The sequence below is a fragment of the Macrobrachium rosenbergii genome, chromosome 53, assembly GCF_040412425.1.
Source record: "Macrobrachium rosenbergii isolate ZJJX-2024 chromosome 53, ASM4041242v1, whole genome shotgun sequence".
Classification (NCBI taxonomy): Eukaryota; Metazoa; Arthropoda; class Malacostraca; order Decapoda; family Palaemonidae; genus Macrobrachium; species Macrobrachium rosenbergii.
This window is the reverse complement of record NC_089793.1, coordinates 39,606,952-39,619,451: the sequence shown is the minus strand read 5'-3', so window position 1 is coordinate 39,619,451 and position 12,500 is coordinate 39,606,952. Positions and strand designations below refer to the sequence as shown.

The 12,500-nt window shown below is 42.2% G+C and overlaps 1 protein-coding gene across 1 annotated transcript in view; it reads right to left on the bottom strand.

Moving 5' to 3' along the window:
- Positions 1 to 12,500, bottom strand: part of Tet (Ten-Eleven Translocation (TET) family protein) — a 168,953-nt gene that overhangs the window by 153,783 nt on the left and 2,670 nt on the right. The window contains exon 2 of the mRNA XM_067096969.1: positions 9,488 to 10,781. Within this exon, the coding sequence (XP_066953070.1) occupies positions 9,488 to 10,781 (1,294 nt within the window). The remainder of the gene's footprint in view (positions 1 to 9,487; positions 10,782 to 12,500) is intronic.

Genomic DNA, 12,500 nt, shown 5'->3' with positions numbered 1-12,500 from the left:
TCTTCCTCTTCCATTTCCCTTATTTTAACACTTCCTCCAACCCTACTCCCTCTTCCTCAGTCATCCCTCTCCCTTCCTTGGCTTCCTATTCTCCCCCCTCTCTCCCTCCCTACCTTCCCCCTCTTCTCCTCATGGGTGCTTCCCACTCCCCCGTCCCCTCCCCATACACACCTATAAACTTGTGAACGACCCCCATAAAGATATGCCCTCTGGACCACCTTGGGCCAAACTAGGGCGGATACGATTGATCGCCCCCTAACACCCCCCCTTCCCCACACCGGAAGAGAAGGAAAATAAGGAAAGAAAACAAGAGAGAAATGAACAAGAAAACAAGAGATAAAAGAACAAGAAAAAATGAGGGAAATGAACAAGAAAACAAGGGAGAAATGAACAGGAAAACACGAGGGAAATGAACGAGTAGAAAATGAAGGATTAGAAAGGTAGGAACGAGGAAGAGGGAGGAAGGTGGATTAGAAATAAGGGAAGAAGAACACGAAGAGGAGAGACACTAAAGAAATAGAAAAATACATGAACGAAAAAGACAAAAAAAAAAAAAAAAGAGAGGCCAGTAGTAAAATGACATATAAGTAAATATGAAAGACAACAAAATAAATAACCCAATTAATTATTAGACCATTATTGTAGAATCATACGTAAACTGTGCCAAAACTGTAGACGGAAGAACACGGAAAGAAATATCGTAAGCGCACATCAAGCAAGCACGCTGCTTGGGGACCGCTCGCAAGAATGCACGCACGCCTCGTGCAGTGCATCATCATGCAGAGAGAGAGAGAGAGAGAGAGAGAGAGAGAGAGAGAGAGAGAGAGATCAATGTCAATAATCACAGGACGACCTCTGAAGTCCAAAACTCCACTATCTCCCCCTCCCCCCTTTCTATTTCCTATTGGGGAGAAACACCCTGGACCCTCCCCAACAAAACGCAGGCGAACCTGAAGACCGCCTTACTCCCCTCAGTTTACCCCCCTCCCCCTCTCTCTTTCTCCAGGGAGTAAAAATCCCCCTATCTACCTTTCCCTCTTCCCCGAGGGTAGGGTGACACCCCCCCACCCGGAACACCTCCGCATTGGAGCGCATAAACCATCCAGTACTGTAACTGCTTCCCTATAAGCCTTCCCGAAGAATCCTCCGAATCTTTTGGCCCCATTAATGTCGGAGGAAGGCTCCGATTCCGGTCACCCTCGGTCGGGTCAGGGCGATATAACTTGTGATTAATGGTATGACTCGATGATGAAGTAAAAGAGGAATTCGAGAAGAGGAGGAGGAGGAGGAGGAGGAGGAGGACTATCTGTATTCCTCCACGCCCCCTCCTCCACAGGACTTCTTTAATAGGGAGGGGATTTGCTTGAATGTCAATGAATATGGCAAAATCATCAGATTATAAAATCAGTTTAAAGGTTTATGTAATTTAAGCAACATGAAATGCATTCTATGCATAACTAGAGAGAGGTATGGAGTGTTTTACGACACTCCTCTCTCTCTCTCTCTCACACACACACACACACACACACAGCACATTTCAACCGAATTAAACCTCACTCCAAGCTCAGCATTATCCGGAAACATTTCCCACCGAAACGAGGAAAAATGATAAATACGATACTGCAAAAATACATCAACAAACAATTACGAGCAACGGATTTATAGGCCTATACAGTTAAAGCATCAACTCTTTCATTGGAGCTGCCCTGTTATGTGCCTAGTTCGCATTCCTCCTCCTATAAGAGAGAGAGAGAGAGAGAGAGAGAGAGAGAGAGAGAGAGAGAGAGAGAGAGAGAGAGAGAGAAAGAACATTCCATTTTTGTAAATAATTTTTAAATTATGGAATTCCATTAATATTTCGAAATGTACACGATTCTTGTTATAATACTTGCAAAAAATCTTACTCTTGTCTGAAAAATAAATACCAAATAACTACCACTGAGAAGAGAACAAACAAAAGCATGAAGAAAAACACACCCCTCACAAAAAAATACCCATAACCCTTATCAAAATATCCTAAAAAAAAAAAAAGATTAAGCATCACTGAAAACCCCCTTGATGGTATTTTGTTTCTCAGTTCGCCCCTGATGCCCCTAAATTGGAGAAACCATCACAAATCATTAACGCTAAATTAAGAGGCATTAATATACACGACACACCGACGTATTCAGAGCCACACCCCCTACCCCTCCAATACCCCTTCCCATACCCCTCCCCCATCCCAACCACTCTGCCATTTACACCAAAGCGTGCGACATCCGCACTCACTGTGAGCAACGTGGGAAGAATCCAGCTGCAGAAGAAGACATACGAGGGGCTTTCGACATGAGAGAGAGAGAGAGAGAGAGAGAGAGAGAGAGAGAGAGAGAGTTAGAGAGAGAGAACGTATAAGAATGAGAGTTATCAACGTATTGACAAAGTCAATGACATACTTATCAGTAGTTGACAAAATCATGATAATTCTGAAAACACAAATCGTGGCCGTCGTTGCTGAGAGAGAGAGAGAGAGAGAGAGAGAGCCATAAATTAGGTGTTGATGCTCTTTCGATCTGTTTAGATTTCGCCAATTAGGACTGAAGTTCATCGAATTACTCAAGGGAATCGGAAGATGGGAAGTGGTCGAGTACGTGTTTACAAACACCTCTTGGCATAGACTGTGCTATCACAGGAAAATAACGTTGCAGTCTGCTATATTCTAGAGGTTGCAATCAAAGGATGTGATTTGGCACGTTTTGCAATCGCTGTAAACAAAGAGGCATTTAAGCCACAAAGCAAACAGCTTGATAGTTTGTGGTAACAACAGAAAAGCTTGATAGTTTGTGCAATAGAAGAAAAGAGCTTGACAAATTGTGCTACGAAAACAGATTGATGGTTTGCGTTATCTAAGAAAACTATTCATAGCTGGTGCAATCAAAGAAAACAACTTTATAGTTGGTGCAATAAAAGCAAACAACTTTATTGCTGGTGCAATCAGATAAAACTACTTTATAGCTGGTGCAATCAAAGAACAACTTTATAGATGGTGAAATAAAAGCAAACAACTTTATCGCTGGTGCTATCAAATAAAACTGCTTTATAGCTGATGCAATCAAATAACACAACCGTATAGCTCGTGAAATACAACTTTATTGCTGGTGCAGTCAAAGAAAACTACTTTGTAGCTGGTGCAATTAAAGAAAGTAACTTTATTCCTGGTGTAATCCAAGAAAACTATATAGCAATACAAAAAACAACTTTACAGATGGTGCAATAAAAGCAACCAACTTTATAGCTTGTGTAATCAAATAAAACTACTTCACAGATGGTGCAATCAAAGAAAACAACTTTATAGTTGGTGCAATCAAAGAAAACTACTTTATCACTGGTGCAATCAAATGAAACAAGTTTATAGCTGGTGCAATCAAAGAAAACAACTATATAGCTGGTGCAATCAAAGAAAGCTACTTTATCGTTGGTGCAATCAGAGAAAACACCTTTATAGCTAGTGTAATCAAAGAAAACTACTTTATAGCTGATGCAATTACAAACAAGTTTATAGCTGGTGCGATAATAGAAAACTTTATAGCTGGTGCAATATTAGAAAACTTTATAAAAGTTGGTGCAATAATAGAAACAACTTTATAACTGGTGCAATCATACAAAAACTTTATAAAACCTAGTACAATAATAGAGAACAACTTTATAGCTGGTGCAATCATAGAAAACAACTTTATAACTGGTGCAATCATAGAAAATAACGTTATGGCTGGTGCAATCCTATAAAACAACTCTATAGCTGGTGCATTCACAGAAAAATTCTTTATAGCTTGTGCAATAAAAAAGTCTTATGTCTCGTGCAATAACAAAACAATTTTATATCGCGTGCAATAAAAGAAAACAACTCTACAAAAGCTGGTGAAATCACATATATAAAACAACTTCATAGCTGGTATAACCAAAGAAAATAACTTTATAACTGGTGCAATCAAAGAAAACAAATTTATTACTGGTGCAACAATTTTATAGCTGGTGCAATCATGGAAAACTTTACAACTGGTGCAATCAAAGAAAACTTTATAACTGGTGCAATCAAACTACTTTATAGCTGGTGCAATCAAAGAAAACGAGTTTATAACTGGTGCAATCACAGAAAACAACTTTATAGCTGTGCAATCAAAGAAAAACCTTTATAGCTGGTGCAATCAAAGAAAACAACTTTATAGCTGGTGCAATCAAAGAAAACACTTTGATTACTGATGAAATCATAGAAAACGATGAAACATTTTGACAGCTTATGACAGCAAAGAAAACGACGGGGCAGTTTGAGCTGACGATGAAAATGACTAATTAGTTTGCGCTAGCAGAGAAAAAAGCTGACAGTTGATGCGATCAAAGAAAACGAAGAACTTTGTGCTACAAAGGGAAACAGCTTAATAGTCTGTGCTATCAGGAAAACGACGAGACAGTTGGTGCTATCAAAGAAAACGACATGGAGGTTTGTGTTATATATAAAAAAAAGCTTAATAGTTTGGGCTATCAAAGAGATGTGGTAGTTCATCCTTATGAAGAAAATGATGTGGTACTTTGCGCTTGCAAATGAAACATAACATTATCGTAGCTGTCAGTGGAAACAATCCGAAAGGCTCTAAAATATATAAGGAAATAACTTAAGTTTGAGTAGCGATGAACAAAAGCAAATAAAGTGCTTTTAAGGGAGAGCAAAATTCAAGATACAAAACTGAGGCTCGTACGTATGTATGTACCAAGAGACTTGATAATGCAACTCTTATCGAGTGCTTGCAATCCGGTAGTAATGTTGAAATGAGGGATAATCGTTTTACAAACAACAGAGAGAGAGAGAGAGAGAGAGAGAGAGAGAGAGAGAGAGAGAGAGAGAGAGAGAGAGAGAGAGAGAGAGACCTATTCAACTCATCACCGACATCACCATCCTCATACCATCTGGAACAAGCGATGATTTCCTATTAATATCATCACATATTTAATCTCAATACACATTTGTCAATAAAGCACACACGCCCCTGATTACCTAAACAAAAAAAATTTAATGCCAAATTAATTAAAACTTCAATAATTGCTTTTTGTTACTCGAATTATTTATGAGTCGGGATAAATAAAACCCAGGAGTTCATTAAACCGATTATGATTTTGTTATATTTTTCAAAAAGAAATTAGAGAAAAAATTACGATTTAGGGATTACAAAAAATTGAAAAAGAGGAATTTCTGCAAATAACCTAAACACTGAAGATTAGCCCTGATTTATTTGTCTAATAAATAATTTATTTTTATTCCATGAGGAATGTATTTTTGGCGTTCCCCTCGCAATGCATAAGGGTGGTTGGATGGGGAAAGGACGGAAGGGGGAGGGGGGGGGGTGTTGTGGAGGGTGATCCATACATCTGCATGGCGACCAAATCATTTTTTTAATAACTGGATAAAAAAAAGATAAAACCAGGGATTAGAGCTAATTAAGCAACGAGCATGACTGTCATTAATTAACAGTTAATTCCCGTTCACAAAATGTCCAATGGGGACGTATAGACCCTCCCTGTCCCACTCCAGGACCACCACTACCACCCATCATCCCCCACTCCATCACGCCCCTGGAACCCCGTCTCCCATCCCATTGCTTGGACACCCACTTCTCATTGAGCCTCCCCCATACATACCGTGGTCCATACAACCGACCGTCGATGTTGCTGACTTCGAAACAAATAATTCAATGTTCCATATTTCACGTGCGAGGGATCACAGGGGGATAATTAACTCTATAATTAACTCAGAATAATTAATATGTAAATGACAGTAGGAGGGAAGGGGGTGGGTGGGTGGTGGGGGTTCACTTCCGGCACGAAGCTGTTGACGCAATAATTCTCTTCAAAATGATGTACTGAGCTGATGATCGCAGAGGCCGAGGTGTTGAATGGGGAAGTGTCAATCATGTTCTCTCTCTCTCTCTCTCTCTCTCTCTCTCTCTCTCTCTCTCTCTCTCTCTCTCTCTCTCTCTCATATATATATATATATATATATATATATATATATATATATATATATATATATATATATATATATATATATATATATATATATATACATACATATACATACATACATACATATATATATACATACATACATACATACATACATACATACATACATACATACATACATACATACACCTATATAATTTCAATTATACGCCTATCATATACACAGCAGCTGCAATGAACATGGCATCTTTGATGTCAATAATACCTAGTCATTACAGACTTCCTAGAGATTCACTCTCCTTCGTTTCCTAGAAGGATTCCGAAACACCAAATATGCTCAAGAAGACATAAAAGAAACCAGTTAAGACGAGGCGAACAAACTTCCTCTTACACAAGCAGTTACCAAGAACGCAAATATATTGCCGAAAAAAACTTATATAAAAAACAGGCTGAAGTTTAGAATCTGAAAACGGATTTCATTATGCAAACAAGTTATTTGATTAGCAAATTAGTACCTTTAATACTGAGAAAACACACTTTAAAGTTATGAAAATATGACTCCAGTGGTATTTTAATAAATATCCACGTTATATTCATAATCTGCCTTTTGAATTTAACATTCCGTAGCAGATTCCTATCGTTAAAATCACTGTAAAACCTGAGCAGGTTACATATCAACAGTGATGCAGGATCATCAACCGTAATATAACCATGGTTGGATGGCCTTTTTAATTTGAGATTTCAATGAAAATATTTTCTCTTACGCTAAATCAAAAGTCTCTCTGGTTGCATCCGACCAAGCATCTTGGTTAATTTAAAGGAAAAGAGAAACATTTATTTAAATATAAAATGGATAAAACTTAAAATCAAACAAGAGCAAAGGATCCCACTTAGGCAATGAGAGCTGTTGCAATGATAAATTATCCAGCGAAACGAAAACATATGCAGTAAATAAAAGAGACAGAACATAAAATGATAAAAGACAAGTGAATCGTTCAGAAGCGCTGAACTCCTGAGCAAATATTTTGCATAAAATGATTGATTTTTTCTTCCCTTCTCTTTCTGCCGAAGGCTTCGCTCTCTTCCTTCCTCAACCTTTTAGGGGGCAACCATCTTCCTCCCCTAACACCTCCACCTCCCCTCCCCCTATTCCTCCTTCATAAACAATCAGATTCCTTGTTGACGTTGCTCTGTTCCACGGAAGAAGCCACATCCAAAGGAGGCCGCCCCCTTAGGCCCTGCTCCTTCCCAGGAAGCACTAACCCATCCTCCCTCCCCCTCCTGGCCCGAGAAAGTATCTGGCCCCATGAGTCACGCCCCTGCTGCTGCCGAGACTTCAGGAGCGGGATGATTCAGAGGGCGCTACAACGACTCGTCTCACGGGCCGCGTTCCGCCGCTACAGGGGCAACCACCGTCATTTCTTTCTGCTCCAGAAGGCTGCATGAATCACTGGGAAGCCTTGGCCGAACACAACAGCTCTCCTCATGAGGCGGGTAGCCATTCCCACACCGGTATACCCCAACCCAAATGCTCACCTGAACCCTCCCCGCCCCCTCCCGTAGCTCCCTCTCGACCTCGAACTTACTACTGCAGGTACTTCAAACACCGGCTCAAGTGTTCCTCCAAACACAACCCAACAACTGGCGCAGCTGAGGCTTCTGACGGCAAAAAACACTGTGTACCTTGGGCGCCGCTCTTAGTCATCCTCGACAAAAGAGGATCTGATCCCCTACGCTCGGGGTTTGCTGATTTTCTGATTACATCTCTCCGAGAATCAACAGAAGGTATTTGAATGTTTGGCTTCCAAGATCTGAGCCGACAATTAGATAGTGACTTACAGGTGCTGGGTGGGGGTGGGGAAGAAGGGAGGGAAGGAGGTAGGGGAAGAGCAGGGAGAGAGAGAGCTTGCTTCGATTAGATGTCAAGGTGTTATCAAGCAATAAATCGCGCGTACTTCTCTCCGGGTGGAAGAACAAGGAGCCTGTCCAGCTGGAACAGCTGAAGACACTGCCGAGAGCCAATATTATAAACAAGAAGGTGAGAGAGAGAGAGAGAGCCATTCTCTCGAAAGACCTTCAATCCTCCTCCTTTTCTCTTCTCTCTTTTTTTTCGCAAAACTAATTGATACGTAAGGTTTAATTCTCTCCAGCGGCAGAGGTTAGTAATAATCGATATTGGCTCCGCCCGATAAAAGCAACTTCTCTCACGCGATGTTTGCTTAGGGTGATTTATAATGCAATATTGCTTGCGGGACATGACAGCGTAAATTCATCTTACGGGAAAAGGGAGGCGTTGATGAAGCTTCGTGTACTTCGCCTTACTCATGCCACCACTTAAACAATGCAATTCCGAATAGGATGTGCAAGAAAGTGATATAAATAATAATCAAGATAACCCTCGCTCTCCCTCTGCCAATCATCTTGATTTACATCTACCACCGCTCTCTTTCTCTCTCTCTCTCTCTCTCTCTCTCTCTCTCTCTCTTATTCTAAAAATCCCATCCTGGTCCCTTTCAGTGAGACTCATCTGTCAATCAATTATCTGACCTCATCACACACGTATACTGGTTCTTATTGTTTATCTTGCACGGTGAATCACACCTAATCCTCTCTCCAGCCACTTCTGTTCTTTACTATTCTCTCTCTCTCTCTCTCTCTCTCTCTCTCTCTCTCTCTCTCTCTCTCTCTCTCTCTCTCTCTTCTTTTTCCTTGCAAACTGAATCACAACTAACCTTCTCCAGCAAGTTTCTATCTATTTTTTAAACTATCTTTCAATTCTCTCTCTCTCTCTCTCTCTCTCTCTCTCTCTCTCTCTCTCTCTCTCTCACCTAACCAGATGGTAAGGCCAGAGCAATAATATAACCGCAGGGCTTATCCAATTGCAAAGAACAAATAAAGCATCGTCGTGGAAAGAGGCGTTAATTGGGAAAGTTTTTTCTTTTTCGATATCTTCGATTTTCTCGGTCTCATGATTGCGAGCACAAGAGTGCGCCTGTTGAGGATTCCAACCTAATTGTAATTCCTCGCTTTTTATGCTCGGAGGGACTACGTGATCGCTGTCGCTGCTTCTATATCAAACTTCGCAGCAACGCGAACTTACGGGAGAGGCGCTTATTATTACTTCTGGCTCTGGCTGCCTTTGCTTTCGTTGCTTTAGTTTAATATGTTGTTCCATATAATAGTATGAAGTGTTATGTATGTTAATACAATTTCAAAGATACAGGAGACAAATATTGCATGCATCTTCACTTGATCCATTTCCAACTAGACTAAGATTAACGAAGGTAAAACAGTTTTCATAAAGTACACTTAAGTAAATTCAAAAGATTGAGTGACACGCACACGAGAGAATGCATTTGTTTTTGTATATAAATGCATGGATGTGCATCTATACATGTATGTACATGACAAATACACGTACCCATATGCGCATACAGACAGAAATGAAGAGAGAAACAAGGCACAAAAAGAGAGTATGACAAAGCGATGTACTTACCCGCTTTTCTGTGAGTTTGTCGCATCTTCTCATCTTACAGATCTGGTGAGACTTATCATTTCTGCAAGGGGCACAGTCCCCGCAATTATCCTTCCTCTGACACCCTACACAGTCACCACATCGTTTCCGCTTTTTCTTCACAGGTTTTTCGGGTGGGTCATCCTGTGGGGGAGGCGGCTGCTGGGGCGGCGGGGGCCGGAATCCCCCTTCGGAGCACGGGACAGAATTCGAGGAGTTCATGTTATTCTGAGAGCCGCCGTTGTTTTCGTTATTGTTGACGGCCGAAGAGCTGATGCTGGAGACCTGGCCGCTGTTCTCGGTGCCCGACACGGAGGCGTCGCTCTCCGAGGACTCCAGCGACCCCGCTCGCCCGGCGCGCTTGACCCCGACCCTGACGGAGCCCTCCAGACGCAGGAGCGTCGAACTGCCGTCGTAAGTCGACTGTTGCTGAGCTATGCTCGTGTTGCTACTGCTGTTGGTGCTGTTGCTGCTTCCGCTGCTACAACTGCTGGCGCTGCCGCTGGACACCGTGGGCGGCTGGGTGTTGGGCGAGGCCTGGGCCGGCGTGGTGGATGAAGGCGCCGGATCGCTGCCCTGCGGTGATTCGAACATACGGATGTGTCTCTCATCCATCATCTGCTGCTGGATGGTGGGGATCTCCCGCGCCTGGACGGGGGCGGGGACCAGGGGGTAGCGGGCGTGCGGCGAAGGCAAAGTGTTGAAGGAAGGCAGCGGCGAGGGCGTCGTACTCCCGACGCTGCGATCTGGACTGAAGGCGGCGAAGGGCGGCAATTTGTGTGGCACCGGGTGCTGGGGGTGTCCCACATGGTGGGGCGGGTGGGGCGGGTGGGGCGCGGCGTGCCCTGCCGGGTAATTGTCGCTATAAGTAGGAATGGTGTGCGCGTAATGAGACATCTGGGCGCTGGACGCCACGGGCGGCGGCACCGAGGGCGAGTGAGCCAGAACTTGTATGGGCGCGGGCGCGGACGAGACAGCTGACAGTGGGTGGAGTCTGTGGTCAGGTGGACGGTGGTCCCCTGGGTCAGCCTCCCATGGGCGGTAGGCGTTGGTGCCGTCGGCGCCCACGATCCTCGACGAGAGGGTGTCGGAGAATCCCTCTCCGAAGATGATGCTGTGGGTGTCCAGAAGACGCCCCGTGAGGCCCTCTTGCAGCTCCATGTCCACCAGACAATTGTAGGGCTGGAATGAGTGGGGGTGGTGGGCGGTGTGGGCGGCCTCGGTGTGGGCGCGGCTCACCCCGGGCACCGTACTCATGCCAACTCGGAAACTACATCTGCAAAGAAAAGAGAAAAGGTTCAAATGAAAGTAAATTTAAGTAAATAGTCATTTCAATCTAAATCCATTTTCTAACAATCTATTTATTTAACCTTAATAATGAAATAAAAGTAAAATATTTAAATTACAGATCGTGTAACGTATCACTGAACATAACAGGAAATAAACCGCAGCTTCCTGTATGCAAATAAAAGCATTTTTCACATTTATGCGGAGGTATTAATTAAGCATCCGAAGACCAAAACAACAGAAAAACAACTACAAAACATGAACACCAACAAAGACATCATACTATGACTTTCAATATTAATGCGATTTACTGAGCTGAGACAGACAAAATTTAGAATACGGAAATAAAACGACCACCAGATAATCATATAAATGGTGACAGGCACTCATTCTCACTTAGGCATGAAGAGAGAGAGAGAGAGAGAGAGAGAGAGAGAGCATAATTTATATGTACTCATCAAACATAAGTTATACTCTTCAAACACAAGCATATCATCAATAAATAATAAACTACCTCAAATAAATCCACCCGTTTTAGGGGGGGAGGGAGATATTTAGTTAGAAGCAAGACTGGGAAACTTGGAACAAATATATATAGTATTTGCGTCCGTTTGCCTGTCTGTGTGCGCGCACGCGCCCATCACAAATGCATGTCTCCAGTTGAGGCCCCTACCTACTATAACGAGGATGAGGTCTGTACATTTCACATATACTGTAAATCTCCGAATATAATTATAATGAAGTCGAATATCTGCACTTGTATTACGCAGGTAATCTTAAATGATTGAAGCTTGTGGGTAGACGCGTACAAAAATATATAACCTTACTTTTATTTATATGCACACGCCAAGGTAAATACAATCTTATTTATATCTGAGAATACATACGTACATAACCTTACTTGTATTCAGAGTACCGTATGCTAACATGCATAAGTTACGTGTATTTGTGCGTAGATATATAACTCCGTATCATAAGTACAATATCACGTACACAAAAGATTTAAATGGAACGGAAAATGTACTAGAGTCAAGTTCCGGTACGATCTATCAGTGCATAGCAAATGTCGTGTTAAGTGCATTAATGGAAGCTAAATACAGCCACTGCAAACAAACGAAAACCATACTTCTGCAAAAACGATATGAAAGGCTCAGAAAATGTCAACTTCCACAACCGTTTTCTAGTATTCTGTAAAAGAAAGCTATCAAGATGGCAATGTCTGTCCGTCCGCACTTCTGTTCGCCCTCAGATCTTAAAAACTGCTGAGGCCAGAGGGCTGCAAATGGGTATGTTGATCATCCACTCTCCAATCATCAAACATACCAAATTGCAGCCCTCTAGCCTCAGCAGTTTTTATTTTATTTAAGGTTAGCCACGATCGTGCGTCTGGCACTGCTATAGGTGCCATCAACACAAGCCACCACTGGGCTGTGGCTGAAAGTTTCATTGGCCACGGCTGAGTTTCATGGGCCGTGGCTAAAAGTTTCATACAGCATTATACGCTGTGCAGAAAACTCGATTGCGCCGAAGAAACTTTGGCGCATTATTTACTTGTTTTTTTTTTTTTTTTGTCTCGTCGGACAACTGACTGAGAGTTTTTAAAGTGTTGATAAACGCCGAATTTTGAGTCTCAAACAATAGCTTAAACATTTAAAGGAATTTTTAAGCTTGAACTTATCAAATGACGTCACTGAAATAACTGGCCTAG